The 22,028-nt window shown below is 42.2% G+C and overlaps 1 protein-coding gene across 4 annotated transcripts in view; it reads left to right on the top strand.

Moving 5' to 3' along the window:
* The window catches only part of WDR7 (WD repeat domain 7), a 606,257-nt gene that overhangs the window by 86,202 nt on the left and 498,027 nt on the right, over positions 1-22,028 (top strand). For all 4 annotated transcript variants that reach the window (XM_033933907.1, XM_033933932.1, XM_033933915.1 and 1 more), the window contains exons 12-14: positions 200-420; positions 6,084-6,279; positions 17,452-17,666. In XM_033933907.1, coding sequence (XP_033789798.1) covers positions 200-420; positions 6,084-6,279; positions 17,452-17,666 — 632 coding nt within the window. The remainder of the gene's footprint in view (positions 1-199; positions 421-6,083; positions 6,280-17,451; positions 17,667-22,028) is intronic.

Here is a 22,028-nt window from a genome sequence, read left to right as displayed (position 1 = left end):
ACCAAATGACGTAACACTAATTCAAAAAATTCATTTTACCCTTATAAAGAACAAAGCATAACCACATAGTTTTGTTTGTTAGTCTGTACATTTAGGGCTCCTTTTACGAAGGTGCGCTAGCGTTTTTAAAACTACCGCCTGCTCAAATATTATACTACTGATATAACAGAAATTTTACTTTTTGTTTTCTAATTTACAGGGTGGCCTCCACATAGAACACTGCGAGGTCATCGGAACAAAGTCACATGTCTCCTGTATCCTCACCAGGTGTCAGCTCGTTATGACCAGAGATACTTGATATCAGGAGGTGTAGACTTCTCTGTGATTGTTTGGGACATTTTTTCAGGAGAAATGAAGCACATCTTCTGTGTGCATGGTGGAGAGATTACTCAGTTGTTAGTTCCACCTGAAAACTGCAGCGTAAGTTTATATTACTTGCAAATGTTCTCATTTATCACTGGCTCTTATATTTTACAGAAATTCACAAGTTTAGAATTTATGCTATCATAAAGACTCAGTGTCAAGTTTAAAAATTCTCCAAAAAAGTGCTTGATTAAAGTTGGAAAAGCACTTCAAAGGAGCAAAGCAAACTAATTGTATGGCATTGGCTGCCTAAACTGACAAAGATATGAAATACAATGAATTAAAACCATCAGTTGACTTTGAGGACATGTTAACCTACAAATGAATGAGAATAAGTTCCTTGGCTGGATCAATTTAGCAGTTAACTTTTTGTTTTGTTGGCTTGTTTAAATTGTTACCCCCCATTTTTATCTTTCTCTGCCCAATTTGTTGGAAAAATTATATGACACATATACATGTACAGTTGGAAATCCATCTTTTTCCCTCATGGATTTCCCTTTAGTGATTCACATGCATTTAGTTTTTTTCCATTAATTCTCCTGTCACAATTACCAGTAGGGATTGTTATGTAATGTAATGTAATTTATTTCTTATATACCGCTACATCCGTTAGGTTCTAAGCGGTTTGAAGAAAATATACATTAAGATTATAAATGAGAAGTAAGAAGGTACTTAAAAAATTCCCTTACTGTCCCGAAGGCTCACAATCTAACTAAAGTACCTGGAAATTAATAAAGAAGAGAAAATAAAGATGGTTGAAAAAAGAAAAATTCTATGTGAATTTATAGGATGGAAATTAAACTGACAGTGAAGAACTGTATGAAAAATACATATGGAATTCACTTAGAGAGGGTAGGTTACAATCTATTTATGGTATTTGTTTAATTGGAAGGTGTTAAGGTGGGTAATTTGGGGGAAGGTTATCTGAAGGTAGGTGAATCTTCTGGAGGTAAAAGAGGAGGGGTTAAGATATTTGGATGAATTTTTTGAAAAGCAGGGTTTTGATTTCTTTTCTGAATGTTTTGAAGTTGTCTGATATTGTCATAAGATTGGAGATGGAATGGTTGATTTTTGCTGCTTGTGTTGCTAGAAGATTGTCAAACATTTTCTTGCGTTGTGTGCCTTTGAGTGGGGGGAAGGCGAAAGGGTTCGAGGTTCTTCTGTGTCTTGAGGTGGAGATTTGGTTTAAGCAGTTATTTAGATAGGAGGGGGAAGAGCCGTGTAATGCTTTGAATATCAGGCAGTAGAATTTGAATTGGATTCGTGCTTGTATATATATATATATAACTGGCATAACAATACAAAGGAAGTCTACTTCAGTGGGTTTTAAACCTATCCTGAGGGACCCCCAGCCAATCAGGTTTTCAAGATATCCCTAATGAATATGCTAGAGGCAGATTTTTATATAATAGAGGTGACAGGAATGCAAATGGTGAGCCTTCCTAGGATGCACCGGGAAGGGAAAGGCCCACCATTTTGTAAGAGGTGGGCCTGCCAGCTGGAGCAGGTAGGCATCCTTCCTGCCAGACTTTGTGAATAAGGTAGGGAGAAGGGGCTCATCAGGGGTTATGGGGCATAAAGTCCGAGCGATGGCGGCATCTGTTGCTTTCCTCAGGTCCACGCCTATAGAGGAGATCTGCAAGGCCGCCACTTGGTCCTCGGTTCATACATTCACCTCTCACTACTGTCTGGATACTTTTTCCAGACGCGACGGCCAGTTCGGCCAGTCGATTTTACGTAATCTGTTCTCCTGAATTGCCAACTATCCCTCCGTCCCATCCTGGTTAGCTTGGAGGTCACCCACATGTGGAGAATATGCTGCCTGGGATAAAGCACAGTTACTTACCGTAACAGGTGTTATCCAGGGACCCTGAGGCCCTGATTCTGCAAAGTGCCGTTCCGATTTTAGGCAGCTGTAGGCGTCCTACAGCTGTCTAATCAACCAATCGGGATGCACGTTTAAAAAAAAATGCTCCCCAGGCAGGCCGCCTATATTGAAGGCGCCTCCGGGAGCCCCGCAAGATGCCTAAGCTCGCCTAAGGGCCTTAGGCAAACATAGGCGGCCCTACGCGTCTCCCTGGTAGAGGAAGAGACGCTTAAAATGTAGGCCAGCAAAATGCTGGCCTACATTGTAAGTAGATGCGGCCGTTATACTTATCGTGGCAAGGGATCTCCCTGCTGCAATAAGTATAGCGGCTGCGGCCGCCTGTCCGATCACCGGCAGGAGGGTGCCGAACCCCTCCTGCCGGAACACCGCCCCCTGAAACTCGCAATCGCCGGCAGGAGGGTGCCCAACCCCTCCTACCGGAAAGCCGGACCCCCTACGGATCCCCCATGCTAACGACCTCCCACCCATTACTCCCCTAACCTCCCCCCAACTAACCTCTCCCCCTCAACTAACCTTTAAATGTTGGTCGGCTGGACGGGTCTTGCTGCCGTCCAGCCGACTGAGTTTTGGCTGTCTTACCATCTGTTTGTGCCAACTCATTTGTCTAAGCATAGCATGGCACGCCTGCTTCCAAGGCCACGATCTCCAGATGGATCTGTAAAACCATTTTGTCAGTCTACATTATCTGTGGGAAACTGTCCCCTGTCTATATTAAGGTGCATTCGACTAGAAGTGTAGCTTCATCATGGGTGGAAGCTAGGGCAGTCTCTCCAACAGAGATTTTTAGAACGGTGACTTGGTCTACTCCAAACATATTTGCAAAGTTTTACAGGGTGGACGTATCGGCAAGAGAGGACTCTGTCTTTGGTTCTTCTGTGTTGCGGGCCAGAACAATCAGCCTGCCCTAGATTCCTGGGACTGCTTTTGTACATCTAGCTTGTCTAGAATGGTACACTTATTGCACTAGAAAAAAAGATTATGTCCTTACTTTGATAATCTTTTCTAGTAGATAGGTGTTTCATTCTAGATTCCCACCCTGTCCTTCCTGCGCCTGCCTACTGTCTCATTCCGTTTATGCTTCTCTAAGTTGTTCTTGGATGCCAGTCAGCCCTTTGGGGTTTGGAAGAATTCTGTATATATGTATATGTGCATGCAGAGGTTTTTCCTGAGCTGCTTTGATGCCTTTGTTAACCGTTTTGGAATTGATATTCTCATGTTCCTTTGTCGAGCAGCGGAGATGTTCAAAGGTCCAGGTGTGCATCTTTATTTCAAAACTCAACCTAATAGTGCGATGGCTTGACATGCACGTGTTCTGCCAATCCAGCCTGCCTCAGGAGCCTTGTTAATGACTTTCAATACTACATAAAGCAACACACAATAAACATAATAGCTTCAGAAAACAACACTTTTAAAACAACACTTGCCTATCTGGAGGGAGGAGTTAAGATGGCGGCGGCACGGAAGCGGCTAAACTGACATCAATCCGATAACATTCTTTTTGCCTTAATATTCCTGTTTTGGAAATGCCACACATGAAGCACAAGGGCAGTGTCCGAACCGACCCCACTGCGGTAGGACATCCATTCCTGTCCAGCGCTCGATTTTGTATTATACCGCCGCCACCAATAATGCCAGAGGTTTACCTGGAGGTACGCTCAGGCGGTCTTCATCAGAGAGAGCGGCTGGAGACTTCGAGCTGGAGGTTTCTCTCTCCCCTCCAGGAACTGTTCCACCGCCACTCCATGCTGTTGTCGCGGCCCTGCTGGGAGGCCCCTGTGTGGAGGAAGAACTAGGGGAAAAACCCGGATCAGGGGGCTGGGCTTGCGATAAATCCAGCAAGCCAGGGAGAACAGAGAGCCAGCTTGGAAACCAGCTTGTTAACACCAAAACTGGCAGTGATTACCCTCGAGAGCATTTGGGTAGCTCTCGAGAGGCTGAACTCCTCAATGACCAGGTCTTCACAGGAGATTGCGACTCTTGTAAGTACTGTGGATGTTCTTGGAAAGTCTTTTCAAAAAACTAAAGAATTTTCTAGTGAAATTCAACAAGTTAAAACAACCATGACAGACGTTCAGGCTGTTACTAATGACTTGATTAAAGAGAGAAACTTTTTGCTTAGAAAAACTGAACAGCTGGAAAATTATAATCGTAGATTAAATATTTGTATACTGAATTTTCCTAAAGCTTTTGGTGTGGCACCATTAGATATGTTTAAAAGATTCTTGATTGAAATATTAAAAATTTCCCCAGATCATATACCGCCGATTAATCAAATTTATTTGCCAACTAAAAAAGTTATTGGAGCTATGCCTGAATCACAGACTCAGCAAGATACTTCTCTAAATATTACCGACCTGTTGGAAACTACTTTATCAGAAAACATTGAGAGGGCTACCCTATTGATATCATTTGTTTTTGAGCAGGACCTGAATGCCATCATGAAATTATATTTTCGGAATTCACAAACTATGTTTCATGGGAAAAAAGTTTGAATTTTCCCAGATGTCACCAGATCTACGCAAGAGCACAGGAAATTGTTTCTTGCAATGAGAAAGGAGACATTAGCTTTTGGTGGGACATTTCTATTAGCATACTCTTGCAAGTGTTTAATAAAATATCTGGGAGTCAAATATGTCTTCTTTGTACCGGAACAATTATGATCCTTTTTGGATCTGAAGACGCTGGTGAAAGGGGGAATATCAGAAACTGTAGAACAGTAGTTATAATATGGTGTTATAGCTAGCTGTTAAGCCTATTTTCAGATTATTGTATTGTATTGTTTTTCCTTTTTGAGTCGCTCTACTCTATGGAATTCTCCTCCAAGTTGTGGTCTGAGAAAGATTGAATATATTTTGTTTGTTAATTAATATTCTTAATTAACATTAGTGATGTAATTTCTTTTATACGTTTTCTTTCTGTTTTTCTTGAACAAGAGGATTCTTGTAAAGTAATTGAAATTTCAATAAAAAATAAAATAATAAAACATCTCTTGCTACTGCACAGAGTAGCATATAATGAGACTACACTGGGCAGCATATATATCATGACTAAACACTTCTGAGAAACGATCTCCTTGATAAAGCCTTGTCAGGCTTCATCGGGGTGTTCTCTGTGCCCCTCCTTTTTCTTTCTCTTTTTGTAGTGGTTGTCAACTGCTTTGGTACGAACTGAGGAGCAGAGCACAGAGCTGGGATAGAGGAAGTGGAGCCAAAAAAACTAGATGATGCCTTCTGCACAACTCATGATTAGAGATGAATTATACCCTGGTTTAAGACTTGTATGCCTTTCTTCCATAAAGTTTATCAAGGTAAGAACCTAATCTTCCCTTTTTTGCACATACTGCACACACAGATTTTTTTTAATTTTTGCGTATTAGGGGGAGAGTAAGCATTTCAGCGCTAATCAGTTAATGCATAGGGCATTGCCGTGCACTAATTACATGGACTTAGTGTGGGAGCTCTTACTGCCTAGAAAATGGATGGTGGTAAGGACTCACGCAATAATATTTTTAATGACCTTGTGCTGATTGTACAGTTAGCACATGGCCATTAATTCCAGAAATAGAAAAATCTGCATATTTTCAGCTGTGACAAAAATTGTCTTGGCATGTGGAAAAGACCCACAATAATGGCATGCTAACGCCATTTTTGCCATGGATTTAGAAAAAGAGCACTGTTCTTATTTTCTTATGTCTTTATTAAAAATGTGACTTTATTTTTCAATTTGTTTGTTTGATTGTAGTGAAGGAAATTGTAGCAGATGACTTCAATTCTGGAATTTTTTTGTAAAATTGAAGGTTGTTAATAATTCTAATTGCATAATTTAATTTTAGGCACGAGTCCAGCATTGCATCTGCTCTGTAGCCAGTGATCATTCAGTTGGGCTTTTGAGTTTACGTGAGAGAAAATGCATCATGTTAGCATCTCGCCATCTCTTCCCTATTCAAGTAATAAAGTGGAGACCATCAGATGATTACCTCATAGTGGGATGTTCAGATGGCTCTGTGTATGTCTGGCAGATGGATACTGGTAAGAATGGGCATTGTAAACTGATTGATTGAAATGCTTAAATAGTATTCCTTTATTAAGTTCACAGACAAAGGTCCAGGGGTAGATTCACAAATATCAAACACTAATGTTTGTATTAATGTGTATATGTCCGTACATGAATTGTTCAGGTGACATGATTATTATAAATTGTAGATACAAATTCTACTGCACCCTATTCAAAGCCCTAAATGGAAATGGACCAAGCTATCTGAACAACCGCCTAATATGGAGAAACACATCCAGACCAAGGAGAACTCAAGCACACTTTACCCACCCCCAATCAAAGGCATGCAAAGCAAAAAAATATATGATGGTCTACTAGCCACCAGAGCAGCAAAAATAGACCACCACCTCTCAAATCTGCTGACCACGATGCCCAACTACAAAACATTCAGGAAAGAACTGAAAACCATACTATTCAAGAAATTTGTCCAATGATCTAACCAAACCGTTATCGACCCTTCTCAGATCCTGACGCATACTATAGCTATCAACCTTGTAATCTCCCTGGGAATGCCCAGGCTAATTTCTTGTTGTAAACTGCCTAGAACTGAAAGGTATTGGCGGGATAGAAGACATCAATGGAATGGAATGTATTCTCATTATATATCTTATTTGTAGTGCAATAGGCACCTCATTCCTGAACTCTTGTGTAGTCGATCCCTTCCCGTGAGATTTGTGTAGAGATCCTCATTAACAAGAGGGCATCCGTGGAAAATCAGGGGCGGGAAACTGTGCGGTGACACCAGGAAATTCTTTTTCACTGAAAGGGTGGTTGATCGCTGGAATAGTCTTCCACTTCAGGTTATTGAGGCCAGCAGCGTGCCTGATTTTAAGGCCAAATGGGATAGACACGTGGGATCTATTCACAGAGAAAGGTAGGGAAGGGTCATTGGGGTGGGCAGAGTAGATGGGCCGTGGCCCTTATCTGCTGTCTATTTCTATGTTTCTATGTTCATTCAAAAGTAAAGGTTCTAGACTTAAAAAAAACTTACTTTGTTTGGATGGTGGATTACGTCAAAGAATTGTTGTCTGGATAGGAATGTTTGGAACGAGTGTAAATGCAGTGGACAAAATTGAAAGGAGTAATTGTAAGAGCGACAAATTTTTTGTGAGGCAAGTAAGGAAAAGAAGGCCGCTTTGGTTCTCAAAAGTAGTAGCTGAGAAGGTAAGTTATAAGAGGTTAGCTTTCATAAACTACAGAAGATCACAGAAAGAGGAAGGCAGGCAAAAATATCTGGAAAAGTTAAGAGAGGCTGGTCGTTTAGTCAGGAAAGCAAAGATGCAAATGGAAGAAAAAATAGCGACACGGTAAAACGGGGAAACAAGACATTTTTTAGATATATTAGTGATAAGAAGAAGTGCAAAGGTGGCATTGTGAGACGCAAAGATGAAGGGGAGAAATATGTGGAAGCTGATAAAGAAAAGGCTGAATTGCTTAACGGATATTTCTGTTCTGTGTTTACAGTTGAAGCGCCGGGGGAGCGGGACTGCAAAAGACAAACATGAATAGGGATGGAGGAGTGGTAGACTCTGATTGAGGGTTGTGTTCGTGAGGAGCTAGCTAAAATAAAGGTAGATAAAGTGATGAGGCTGGATGGTGTACATCCGAGGGTGCTGAAGGAACTTAGGGAAGTTCTGGTGACTCCACTGACTGACCTTTTCAATGAGTTTAGAGTCAGGCATGATACCGGAGGATTGGCGAAAGGCAGATGTGGTCCTCCTCCACAAAAGTGGAAGTAAGAGATAGGAAATTACAGGCCGGTAAATCTGACTTCTATGCTAAGCAAATTAATGGAAATGCTTTTAAAACAGAGAATGTTCAAGTTTCTGGAATCCTGTGAATTACAGGACCGGAGACAAATCTGATCAATTTGTTTGACTGGGTGACCAGAGAATTGAATAGAGTTTGTGCGCTAGATGTGGTGTATTTAGATTTTAGCAAAGCCTTTGACAGTGTTCCACACAGACATCTAATAAATAAACTGAGTGTCCTTGGGACGGGTCCTAAAGTGAAGGGCTGGGTCAAGAACTGGTTGAGTGGAAGGCAACAGAGGGTAATGATCAATGTAGATCGCTCTGAGCAAATGGATGTTACCAGTGGTGTGCCTCAAGGTTCTGTTCTTGGGCCTGTTCTTTTTAACATTTTTATATACAATATTGCTGAAGGGCTGTTGGGTAAGATTTGCCTCTTTGCAGATGATACCAAAATCTACAATAGAGTTGACATGCTGGATGGTGTGAATAACATGAAGAAAGACCTGTTGAAGTTAGAAGAATGGTCTGAAATTTAGCAGCTAAAATTTAATGCTAAGAAATGCAAGGTGATGCATTTGGGCTGCAAAACCCCAGGGAACGGTACAGTTTAGGAGGTGAAGAACTTAATGTGCATGACAGAAGAGCAGGGCTTGGGTGTGATTGCATGTGATGATCTTAAGGTGGCCGAACAGGTTGAAAAGGTGATGGCGATAGCTAGAAGGATGCTAGATTGCATAGGGAGAGGCATGGCTAGTAGGAAAAAGGAGGTATTGATGCCTTAGTATAAGACTTTGGTTAGACCTCATTTAGAATATTGTGTACAATTCTTGAGGCTGCACCTTCAAAAAGATATAAAAAGGATGGAGTCGGTTCAGAGGAAGGCTACTAAAATGGTGCATTGTCTTAATCATTAGGCATATGGGGACAAACTTAAAGATCTCAATCAGTATTCTTTGGAGGAAAGGCGGGAGAGGGGAGATATGATAGAGACATTTAAATCCAAAAATTTCAAAAAATGTCACTCACCAGCAGTGGGCTACCTCAATAAGATCTAACATTAAGATATAAAACAGGTGGAGAAAAAGCCTCAAAACCATGTATCACACAGCAATCTTTGATGATTTTCAGCTGGCGTTGTTATTGTCATTGGCAAAAAACTCACACCGTGAAATAATGTTTAAAGATCTACAGGGTGAATAACCCACTACTGTGCACAGTAATCAAAAAAGTTTTTCAAAATGTGATAATACTTTTTACTATTATTTTAAACGTTTTTATCATTTTTAAATACCTACGTGATATAAATGCACATGAGTTGGGTCTCTTTCATTTGAAAGTTCTGGAATGAGAGGGCATAGGATGAAGTTAAGAGGTAATAGGCTCCGGAGTAATCTAAGGAAATAATTTTTTACAGAAAGGGTGGTAGATGCATGGAATAGTTTCCTGGATGAGGTGGTGAAAACAGAGATTGTCTGAATTCAAGAAAGCTTGGGATAGGCATGTAAGATCTCTTAGAGGAAGAGATAATGCTTTCTGCGGATAGGCAGACTGGATGGGCCATTTGGCCTTTATCTGTTATCATGTTTCTATCTTTTATTATCAAGGCAATGCTGAATGTGATTTGAGCAGACTGGATGATCATGCAAGTTTTTACCTGCCATTATTTATTATGTTGTATTGCTTATGTCATTAATAGAACATTTAAAATCAGTGATTAGTTACCTCTTGCACTGGAGGTATTCATTCAATTTTCTAAACCGTTCTCTGAAGGGAGCTCAGCAGTTTGCATGAATTTATTCAGGTACTCAATATTTTTTCCTTTCTGTCCTGGCGGGCTCACAATCTGTCTAATGTACCTGGGACAATGGGGGATTAAGTGACTTACCCAGGGTCACAAGGAACAGCATGGGCTTGAACCCATGGTGCTGAGGCTGTAGCTTTAACCACTGTGCCTCACTCTCAACATTTATAACAATTAAAATTGAATTTGCCCGCAACTATTCCCCATCTTCTGCATTAGGAAGTAGTAGGTAATGTTAAACATTCTTCAACTAGTATTAGTAAACCATCATAGGAAGATATAATCGTGTCTCTATCTTTTACTATATCTTCCATTATTTTTATGATTTGTGTTTATTTTGAAGTGCCATGTTGCAAGTAACCATCCACTTAGTTATTACTAATTCTAGTGCAATGTGTCTAGTGGTCCTGAACCCTTTAGGGTCTTATATCTGAACCCTCAAGTTGCTTGCAGAAAACTGTCAGTCATGTTTTCAGCTCTACCTCCTTCCCAGGGAGCTGCTTCTGCCCCCCTCAATTTGTTTCTTTCAAGCAAGTTGCTCAGAAGCGTTTTTGATCTGCTCTGTGATTTTTCTCAGAGGTTTCCACTTGTTGGGATTTCTATTTGGGAGAAGACGCAGATTTGCAAGGCAGAAGTCTGCTGCTAGCAGGTTAACATCTAGCTAGCCAGCCTGTTGGTATTTTTTATAGCTCAAGGGCCTACCTTTGCATAACTGCTTGAATCCCTGATTTAGTCAACAGCTTGAGCGCAGGCTGTTTTGGCTCCTCGGCTCAGGCGAGATTAATAGTGGGCTGGCTGAATGGTCCTTCCCCCCCCTTTCGTAATGACGTTTTTCAGGTGTTGAGGCTAAGTCTGACCCTCTATCTGACTGGCAGCCCGAAGACCAGGTTTATCCAGTGAATCTGTGAGGCAAATATCTTCTCCTTTTGTTCTAGCTGAGTTCCTGTTCTGAAGCAAACAAGCACCACGGAAGTTACGTGGAAGCAGATTCCGATAAAGCCGAACTACTGAATGAATACTTCTGCTCAATCTTCACCTGTGAGGCACCGGGACACGGTCCGCAGTTGAAGGCAACACAAAGCACAGAAGACCCGTTTCAGAATTTTGAGTTCACACCAGGTGAAGTTTACAGTGAACTGGCAAGACTCAAGGTGAACAAAGCCATGGGACCAGACAATTTGCACCCAAGAGTGCTCAGAGAATTGAGCGATGTCCTGGCGAAACCGTTGGCTGAGCTATTCAATCTCTCCCTAAGTAAGGGGAAAGTTCCCCTGGACTGGAAATTAGCTAATGTCGTTCCTCTGCATAAAAAGGGTTGCAGGGTAGAGGCTGCGAATTATAGACCGGTGAGTCTCACATCAATAGTGTGCAAACTCATGGAAACACTAATTAAAAGCAAATTGGACACGATCTTGAATGAAGGGAATCTTCGGGATCCCAGTCAGCATGGATTCACCAAGGGTAGGTCCTGCCAATCCAATCTCATCAGCTTCTTTGACTGGGTAACAAGAAAGTTGGACTTGGGAGAGTCTTTGGACGTCGTGTACCTGGACTTCAGTAAAGCTTTTGACAGTGTCCCACACCGCAGGCTGCTAAGCAAGATGGAATCGATGGGGTTAGGAGAGACACTAACTGCATGGGTCAATGATTGGCTGAGTGGCAGACTTCAGAGGGTGGTGGTTAATGGTACCCTCTCTAAAACATCGGAGGTGACCAGTGGAGTGCCGCAGGGCTCGGTCCTGGGTCCACTCCTTTTCAACATATTCATAGGGGATCTGACTCAAGGGCTTCAAGATAAAATAACACTATTCGCCGATGACGCCAAACTATGTAATATAGTAAGTGAATGCAGTTTACAGAATTATATGGCGCAGGACCTGCTTACATTGGAAAATTGGTCCTCAACTTGGCAGCTAGGCTTCAAAGCTAAGAAATGTAAGGTCATGCACCTCGGAAGCGGAAATCCATGCAGGACGTACTTCTTGAACGGAGAAACTTTAACTAGGATTTCAGCAGAACGAGATTTAGGAGTAATCATCAGTGCAGACATGAAAACTGCCAATCAAGTGGAGAAGGCTTCATCTAAGGCAAGGCAGATATTGGGTTGTATCAATAGAAGTTTTGTCAGCCGAAAGCCTGAAGTCATAATGCCGTTGTACAGGGCCATGGTGAGACCTCATCTGGAGTACTGTGTGCAATTCTGGAGGCCACATTACAGTAAAGATGTGCGCAGAATTGAATCGGTTCAACAGACGGCCACCAGGATGATCTCGGGGCTCAAGGGTCTCTCGTACGAAGAGAGACTGAACAAATTGCAGCTCTACACTCTTGAGGAACGTAGGGAGAGGGGAGACATGATCGAAACATTTAAGTATCTCACGGGACGTGTCGAAGTGGAAGATGATATTTTCTTTCTCAAGGGACCCTCGGCCACAAGAGGGCACCCGCTCAAACTCAGGGGTAGAAAATTTCATGGCGACACCAGAAAGTATTTCTTCACAGAGAGAGTGGTTGATCATTGGAACAAGCTTCCAGTGCAGGTGATCGAGGCAGACAGCGTGCCAGACTTTAAGAATAAATGGGATACCCATGTGGGATCCCTACGAGGGTCAAGATAAGGAAATTGGGTCATTAGGGCATAGACAGGGGGTGGGTAAGCAGAGTGGGCAGACTTGATGGGCTGTAGCCCTTTTCTGCCGTCATCTTCTATGTTTCTATGTTTCAAATGGCATGGTGAGTAAGGATATTATACCCTATGGCGAAAATTTGGTGGTTGTAGTGGAGGGGTGTCTGCATCCAGAGCCTAGGTCCCCTCTTCTAAATCCCCTTACTCTGTGTTTTTTGTCCATTAGGGAAGTTTCCATGGGTTGTTTTTGGTGCAATTTTACTGGCGATGGCTACCTTGGAATTTAAACAGTCTTTTTTTCTAAAGCTTCCATTTGCCTCAAAACCCCTCAATTTTGCTTGAAATCAACAGGTGTGGACCCCTCAGGCCTTTTTGCTCATATCTTATGCTAGGTTTTACTATGGCCAGCTGAGGAGCATCCATGTCCCGTGTGCAGCGTGAACATGCAGGGTTGGGGTGCGAGCCTTGGGATTAGCTTCCTCTGAGTCCTCAAGGGTTAGGGATCCACAAGAGGTGCTTTCCCGGGGGAAGAGACCCTTTCCAGAGCCCTCCAAATGTGCATTGGCCAAGTGTAGACGAGTGGGAGTCATGGAGTCCAGGCCTGGTGGGGAGTCCCTGCCATGGTCCTCAAGACAAGCTTCACCATGGATTTTGTGAGCCTCAGCAAGGCCATTCAGCAAGGCGGTGGCGCAGGGAAGTTCCCCTCAGCTGGCACCCTAGCCAGTCGAGAACTCAGTCTTGGACCGGGCTATTCAGTCTGACATAGACTGGGAGGATGATTTTATGCCACTGTTGTCCCAGAATAAAGTTTCACTGGCAGAGTCTGATCACAGACCACTGAGAGCAGGGGTGTCCAATGTCGGTCCTCGAGGGCCGCAGTCCAGTCGGGTTTTCAGGATTTCCCCAATGAATATGCATTGAAAGCAGTGCATGCAAATAGATCTCATGCATATTCATTGGGGAAATCCTGAAAACCCGACTGGACTGCGGCCCTCGAGGACCGACATTGGACACCCCTGACTGAGAGTCTCTATAGAGGTCCTTGTGGTTGGCTAAGGTTATGGCCAAGCTTTACCTGATGGCTTCAGATTTCCAGCAGTTACTTGTTCATCTGAAAGTAGATTCGCTGGTGGTGCAGGTCACCAAACGCAACTCCCTGCCTAGTGAGGGTGGTGTGATGTTAAAGGAGTCACAGGACCGTATAATGGACTTGCTCCTCTAGAGGCAATTTGTAGCTTTATCCTTAGGGCGGCAGCTGTAACTTCCTTTGTGGCACCTTCTTGCAACAAACAACTGTCTCCGAGCATCAGTCCCAGAGGATCCCCAACTTCTCCTAGGTGGGGTGAATTATATAGCAGATGCTTTGTATGATCTCAACAGTGTTATGAGTAAGGCATCTGCCTATGAAATCACAGCTTTTGTTGTATTTTAAACATCCCCCCACCCCCAGCACCTTTTAAAATCCCTCCCTCGATGGCTGTCTTGCTATTTTAAACATCCCCCTACCTCCCAGAACTCGCAAGAACTGATCGCAGCCATTCAGAAAACAGCATGGGCCCAAGCGGGAGCATGGAAAGCTTTGCTCCTGACCGCCGCGCTCTTCTGACCTCCATGCTACTGGCTGAGAAATAAGAAGAGGAGACAGCTATCGAGCGTGGAAGGGATTTTAAAAGGTACCGGGGGTGGGGGGGTGGGTGGGTGGGGGATGTTTAAAATAGCAAGACAGCCATCTAGGGAGGAATTTTAAAAGGTACCGGGGGGATGTTTAAAATAGCAAGACAGCTATCTAGGGAGGGAGGGAATTTAAAAGGTGCTGGGGGATGTTTAAAATACAAAAAAAGCTGTCTAGGGAGAGGTTTTAAAAGGTACTGGGGGTGGGGGATGTTTAAAATACCAAGACAGCCATTTAGGGAGGGAGGGATTTTTAAAGTTACGGGGAAGGGGGATATGATTTAAAAAAAAATACTGGGGGTACATAGGGGGTATGATTTAAGGTACTGGGGATATGGGGGGATTTAGGGTTCGTGGGGGGTATGGGGCCTGCATGCCTGCCTGCCTGCCAGCCATTAGGCCACAAGCCAGCCTGCCTGTCACTAGGCCACTAGGCCTACCTGCCACTAGGCCTGCCTGCCTACCCTGTCCCTGCCCACCCTGTGCCCTATCCCAGCCTACCACTACACCACCAGAGGGAGGGCAGGGTACAGAGCCTGACAAGGAGTGTGGGGTTGGGTACAGAGCCTGGCAGGGAGAATTTGGTTCAGAATGTTTTTTTTTTTCTTGTCCTCTAAATCTAGGGTGCGTCTTATGGTCAGGTGCGTCTTATGGAGCAAAAAGTACGGTATATTGTAACAGTGTGAATGTTAAACTGTAACCCGTTCTGATCTCTCTGGGGAGGACGGGCTATAAAAATAAATAAATAAAATTACTAAAAAAATATGTTTTATATTGGTGGTGGTGGGGGTGTTAAAAATGATTGGCCCAGGGTGTCACATACCCTAGGTACATCACTAGGTATGCCTTTTCACATTTCCTCCTGGCAGACATTCTAACCAGTACCAGCCTTTATGGCTGGGAGTGGGGTGGTCATTGCAACAGTCATTGGACACTGGCTCAACAGAAGTGGTCCATAAATTGTATGGAACTCAGAGCCATTTGACTAGTGCTTCAGGCACTGGAGAAATATCTGGAAGTCAAGGCAGTCAGAGTCGTCTTTGACAATGTGACAACAGTGGACTATGTAAACAGGCAAGGAGGTACAAGTTGTGCCTAGAAGCTCAACTCCTCTTCCAGTGGGTGGAAGCTCATTTGCAGATTCTCTTGGCTGCTCACATAGCAGGAGTAGAAAATGTGCAGGCCAACTTTCTCAGTTGACAGATACTCGACCCGGAGGAATGGTCTCTGTCCTCCCCAGGTGTTCAACGCCATAGTTCAGTGATGGGGGCCTGCACAGATGAATCTGATGGCCTTGGCAGTAAACAAAAAGTGATTTGCTTCTACAGCTAGAGACTTGAGTCCGGAAGCAAGGGGTTGGATGTGTTGGTTTTCCCTGTGGCCCACGCTTGGGCGAGTCATTCGCAGGATTGCAAGGCATCCGTGGTTGTAGTCTTAGTGGCACTTGACTGGCCCTGCAGTCCATGGTATGTGGACCTAATGCGTCTCCAGAGGGCCTAAGACCTCAGTTTGCCAGTTCAAACAGATCTTCTTACTGAGGGTTCAGTTTATATTGAGATTCTAGAACACTTGGGCTTATGGCATGGCTCTTGAGCAGGCAGCCATGACGAGAAAGGGGTATTCATTTTGCTCAGAGCTAAGAGGCTGACCATGGTAGCAGCCTAAGCAAATGCCTGGAAGTCCTTTCAACATTGGTGTGCAGGGGAGGATGTAGAGCCCTTCTGAGCTTCAGTTTTTAGGTGGTCTTGGGACTTTTTTGCAGGAGTGACTTCAGAAGGGCCTGCCAGTGAGTTCACTGAAAGTGCAGATAGCAGGCCTTTCCTGTTTCCAAGTGTGGGGGGATAGAGACTCCTTAGTCTCTCACCCAGATGTTGTCCAGCTCATTAAAGGGGTTATTTGGTTGCTTCCTCTGGTTTGCCTCCTTTTCTCTTCTTGGAATCTTAACACCATATTGCAGGGTCTCAGTGGATCTTCATATATGAACCCTTGCAGAAGGCTTCCCTTCTAGATCTTACCATCAAGATGGTATTCTTGGTGGTTATTATATTGGTAAAACGAGTCTCCGAGTTGTAAGCTTTTTTCTATAGGGAGACATTCCTCAAGGTTACAGAAGCAGGAATCTTCTTACGCATGGTTCCGTCCTTCTTACAGAAGATTGTCATGGTCTTCCACTTTAATCAGAAAGTCTGCCCACTTTCTCTTCTACGGGGTCAAAGATAAAGGACAGGCATTGTCAAGCATGCTCTCCTCTGGTACTTCGAAGTTACCAATGAGTTTTGTGTACCAGATCTTCTTTTTGTCCTGATCAGTCATGTGAATAAAGGGAGGCCGATGTCTGAAGTCTCAATTTCCAGTTGGATCAAGGTGGCCATTTCCTTTGCTTATATGGGCTTTGATAAGCAGCCACTGATCGCATTGAAAGTTCACTGCACCAGAGGAGTTGCCACCTCCTAGGCATAGACTTAGGGTTGTTTCACCTAAGGAGATCTATAGAGTGGCTACATGGTTTACCCTCCTTACTTTCACCAGGTTATACAGGGTGGATGTAGCAGCCAGGAAAGCCACCGCTTTTGGGTCTTCTGTCCTGAAGGCAGGCTCAGTGGGCCTGCCCTAGATTCTGTGGCCTGCTTTGATGCGTCTCTAATGTTCAGGACCACTAGACACATTGCACTAGAAAGAAAGATTAGGTTCTTACTTCAATAATCTTCTTTCTTGTAAATGTGTCTAGTGGTTCTGAGATCCTGCCCTGTATATGGGATTTGCCTGCCTTCTGCTTGGAATCAGTCTGGTGCTTGAGAAATCTCTGCCTTTCAGGAGAGCTGGAAAAAAGAAAGAAAGAAAGAGAACGCTCCAGACAGTATATAGTCTGCTTTAAATCTCTGCTAGATAGCGGGACATACAAGTAGCTATGAGCTCTATATAAACTTAGTGCTGGTTGCACACATTTTTGTATCTGTTTTTATAACAGCTGTTCGAATGTTACAATGTTTATTGGTAATGTTACAGAGCAAAACAGAATTGTACTCTTGGGGATTCCTCCCCATTTTGCTCTTTCCAGTTATGTCTTTTGCCCTTTCCAGTTATATATCTTTCATGCTTGATTGCATTTATACAAATTGAAGGGGCACAAGCAGCTCCCTGGGAAGGAGTTGGAGTTAAAAACATGATTGACAGTTTTCTGCAAGCAACTTGCAGGTTCAGATACAAGACCCTACAGTTTAGGACCGCTAGATATATCTACAAGAAAGAAGATTATCAAGGTAAGAACCTAATCTTTATTTTCCTTACGTTGAAGGTGCTTTAGATCGCTGTGTAATGGGTATCACAGCTGTGGAGATCTTGAATGCCTGCGATGAGGTGGTTCCTGCAGCAGTGGATTCTCTTAGTCATCCAGCTGTCAATTTGAAGCAAGCAATGACTAGGCGCAGCCTTGCTGCTCTTAAAAATATGGCACATCACAAGCTTCAAACTCTTGCCACTAACCTCTTAGCTACAGAGGCATCTGACAAAGTAAGTGGGTTTATTTTTTTAAAAAAACAAACAAACTTTGAGCTTAGCTTTATGTATGTATTTAATGTTATATTTTCTTAGCACTCAACCCTAGGAATAACAGATAACAGTGGGAGAACAGATATTGAAACCTGATATTTTAGGGTTGTCCAAAAATACCCAAAGTCAGAAAAACTATGCAAATTTAAGTTTTTCCCATGAACTTGATTGTACTTGATCAGGAAACAATTAAAAAAAATTTTTTTTAAGCCCATCCTGGGGTTGCTCAAAGCCACCGATTACATAATGCTCCATTTTTCTTAAAATTTGCTATTTTTGCTTAATGGAGCAAATTTCTTGCTATTATAGATATAACTTTTATGTTTTCACACTCAGCAATAATACATTGATAAAGACATTTTATGCAAAAATCCAACAGTATTTTATTAAATGAACCTTCAATATCTGCACTTTATTATGGAAAATAACAGAAATTTAACATACTTCGCTAATAGCTATACATATACATTTGGGTGTAATCATGTACCAATGGTGTTCCAAACACTCAAGCATTCATTCAATGTCTTCTTGAGATAGGATAAAGCCTGCAATGCTGTTCAACTTCTTGCAACAAGGCCTCATGCTCCACTGAATCTGTGATGATGCCAGTGGCAAAATCAGTTATCAGTTTAACACCTCGCTTGGTTGTCTCATTAACCACCTTCACTATGGTGACAAACTGTTCAGCAGTATGGAAGTTTGGTTCTTCAGACCACATGTCCTTTTGCTTTGCCAACCTTTTATTGGTAATACCAAGAGTGTGAAACAAGAAATGTGATTTAGGCCCAACCAGGTCTCACAGTGACATGCTTAGGTTTACCTGCTTGAAAACTGCCTTGCCCCAACAAAACTGTTCGGGCACTGGTGTGTTCAACAGCTTTGAAGGAAATGCCGTTTGACACTGTCAGTGATTGAAGCATGTTTGCTGAAAAGTGTGAAAGATAGAATTTCTGTCGGGTACCATCAGTGGTTAGAAACTTCTTCAACACAATGTCAATGACTTCACAATCGACTAATTTGTAGTCATGCATGTTGCAGAAAAATTGCGGATCAAGAATGGGTGTGTCTTGCTCTGCATGCTCTCATCCACAGTGGCAGATAAAAGAGCACCAAAAAATGATTGAATCGCTTCAGTTTCAAAATCATCTCCTTGTTGTATGGCAGTTGACTGGAAAACATGAACATTGCTCCGTATATGTTGCAGACCATCCAGTGTGCTTCGGTGGAAAGGTTTTGCCAAGATTGTCGGTGCGTGATTTCCTCAGATTCGTATAGGCTTTTGCTTACTATCAATTTATATTGCGCTTTAATACAAACCCTAACAACCATGGATCCCTGAAGAAAGCGTGTTTTCTGAAACACGGACCGTGTCGGGTCCTTAGGTTTGTTTGAAGGTTGGTAACATTAACCACATTTATATTTGATGTAATAAACATAGCTTGCATCTTGTACACTTTGTCTACAGTCTTCTCTTGGTTTTCATGAAATGTACAATACGAGGAGGTGCTGCTCCAAGAATCATAAATGTGTTTTTGATGCACTCATGATAGATATCACGTGGTAGAAGTGTTGAGTCATTGCTTGTTAGGGCTGTTGTCAGTTCTTCAACAACCTTATTTCTAGTGTTCACTAGCCAAGGTTCGTCAATTTTCAGTGTCAGAAATTTCACATCCTGCTTGTCTAGTTTGCCCCACAGTTTTTTGAAATTTGAAAACAGTTTTATCAAACGGACCCTTTGCTATACTGTCCCAATAACTACTTCAAAGATATGATTCTTGCAGAATAAATAGAAGAGCGTCTGAAGACCAATGCCACTATATTGTCATCCAGCTGTAGTTCAAGTAACTTATAAGATGTCTGCTTGCGACATGCCTGTAGCATCAGATAGGCTTGGAACACCCAGGAGTTTACCTTCTGTGTATTTTGGAGCACCAGATACAAGCGAGTCATTTGTGAGATGATCTTTAATCACTTTATCGTTCAGAAAGGAAATAAAAACTATACTCTTCAAGAAATCCCTGAATAAGGCTTAAAACTATGAATACCTTCCTTCTTACCATCCTCTCCCTAACCCCTGATCCTACCTGACATACTCTTGGAAATGATCTTTGATCTAACTTTGTAACCCTCCTTCTATAACTCTTTTTGTAATCTGCATTGAACCTCAAGGTAATGGCAGAATAGAAATCTGTAATGTAATGTAGTGAAGAGCAACATAGCATGGAGGATTTTCTCATACAGTGGCAATAACACCTTAAGCAATTTTTTGTCCTTTAGCCTTCTGCTGTTGCATATAGTTTTTCACATGATTTCAAAGTCGCTGAGGTCACCATTACCAGACTTAATGACTGCTGAGACGATGAGAGTGGTCATTAGTTATTTCATTGCACTGCATTATTTTGCGTGGAAGTTGAATTGTTAAGAAATCAGCTGCTTTGGTCTTTTTTCTAGGTGTGAAATAGTCAACCTCCTTCTGACTTCCTTCAGTGTCCATCTCACCACTATCACATACTTTAAGAACATAAGAACTGCCATACTGGGACAGACTGAAGGTCCATCAAGCCCAGTATCCTGTTTCCATCAGTGCCCAACTTAGGTCACAAGCACCTAGCTAGATCTCAAGTAGTAAAACAGAGCTGCTTATCCTAGGAATAAGCAGTAGATTCCCCAAGCCATCTCAATAATAGTCTAGGTACTTCTCTTTTAGAAAACTATCCAAACCTTTTTAAACCTGCTAACTGATTTCATCACATTCTCTGGCAACAAATTCCAGAGTTTAATGGAAGATTGGAGATTAGTCTATAGTTACTGGGGTCATTTGGGTCAAAGATGGGTTTTTTAAAGATAGGTCTGATTTCCAGCTTTATGGTACTATTCCTGTTTGAAGGGAGGAAGTTATTGGGGGAAAGAATTGATTTAGTGAAGGTGTCCTTTGTGGATGGCATGAGGTTGGGTGGACACGGATCAAGGATGGAGCAGGAGGGCCATAATGTGCTGATTGTTTTTTTGAGGTCATCGTGAGAGACGGATAACTTAGGGTGTCAGATCTCAGTTTTCTATCTGGGTAGGTGTTGTATTGATTGTTTTGTGGGTTTTGGAATGTAGAATCAAGATTCAAGCATATACAATTAATTTTTTCTTGGAAGAAAGTAGAGAGGGTTTCACTGTCTAGACTGGTTCTTAGGTCTTGGCAATTTCTTTGTGAGTTGTTTCTGTTATTTCAATGATGTCAGTTGAGAGGTTTGGGTTTTTTTTTAAGTCGACTGAGTTAGGATTAAGTACTTTCTTGGATGGGGTTGTGTCCTTCATTGCAGGATTTGTTGTGGTGATAGTGAGGTTGAATGAGATTAGGTAGTGGTCAGACCCAGTGTGCTGGTGTGGTGACAAAGTGTAGGGTTTGAGTGTCGTGAGATTGGTCTTTTTGTATGATATCACTTTTGTGTGAGTTGAGAGGCGTAAATATATGCTGTAATATTTACCCCTTATTGTCTTCATGTTTGTTTTTCAGAGTAAACTCCTTAACACAAGTTTGGTGGGACACAGTTCATACTTGCAATATTGTGCTGATATGGCAAACGGTCTAAAAAAAAAAAAAAAAATCTGTAACATGTATCTCAGAAACCTGATGTGCTAGCTGAATTTCAATTACAGATCTGAAATCAGTGTCATTAAATTAATTAAGAACACTTCTTAAGTTCTCAGTAGCAAAGAAAAACTTTTTTTTTGTTGACCAGTGTAATGAGACAGCTGACTCGCCAATCTATACAACATTTACTTTGCCTCTAATAAATTGGATTCTTCAGTGAACACAAGGGCTTTATCAGTAAGCCCTCTGGGAATAGGGATATACTTACTATACTTGAAATAAGAAGACTCCAAATTATACAGAAAACTTCAATGAAGATCATATTTAATGCAAAGAAGTTAGACCATGCTACTCCCCTCCTTTATAAAGCACATTGGTTGCCGGTAGAACATAGAATCGCATACAAAATTCTTTTATTGACCTTTAAAACTAGACAAAATAGTCAACTAGAATTTATCAATAACCTTCTTATTCCCTTTAGTTCTTCTAAGACTCTTAGATCTTCGTTTAAAAATTTGCTATCTGTTCCATTTCTGAAGTTTATCAACACAATGAGGTCTACCATTTTGTCTGTCAGCGCTCTATCTCTTTGGAATACTATTCCGGTCCACTTACGGGGAGAATCAAATCTTCACCATTTTAAAACGAAATTAAAAACATTTCGTTTTCTTGATGCTTTTGAGACCTAAATGCCCTTTTTAGGGCTACGTAGTTTTAATCTACTTTTAGATACCCTC

Source organism: Geotrypetes seraphini, chromosome 1 (assembly GCF_902459505.1).
Source record: "Geotrypetes seraphini chromosome 1, aGeoSer1.1, whole genome shotgun sequence".
Lineage (NCBI taxonomy): Eukaryota > Metazoa > Chordata > Amphibia > Gymnophiona > Dermophiidae > Geotrypetes > Geotrypetes seraphini.
Note: the sequence above shows the minus strand (reverse complement) of the source record. Positions and strands in the feature narration are given on the sequence as shown.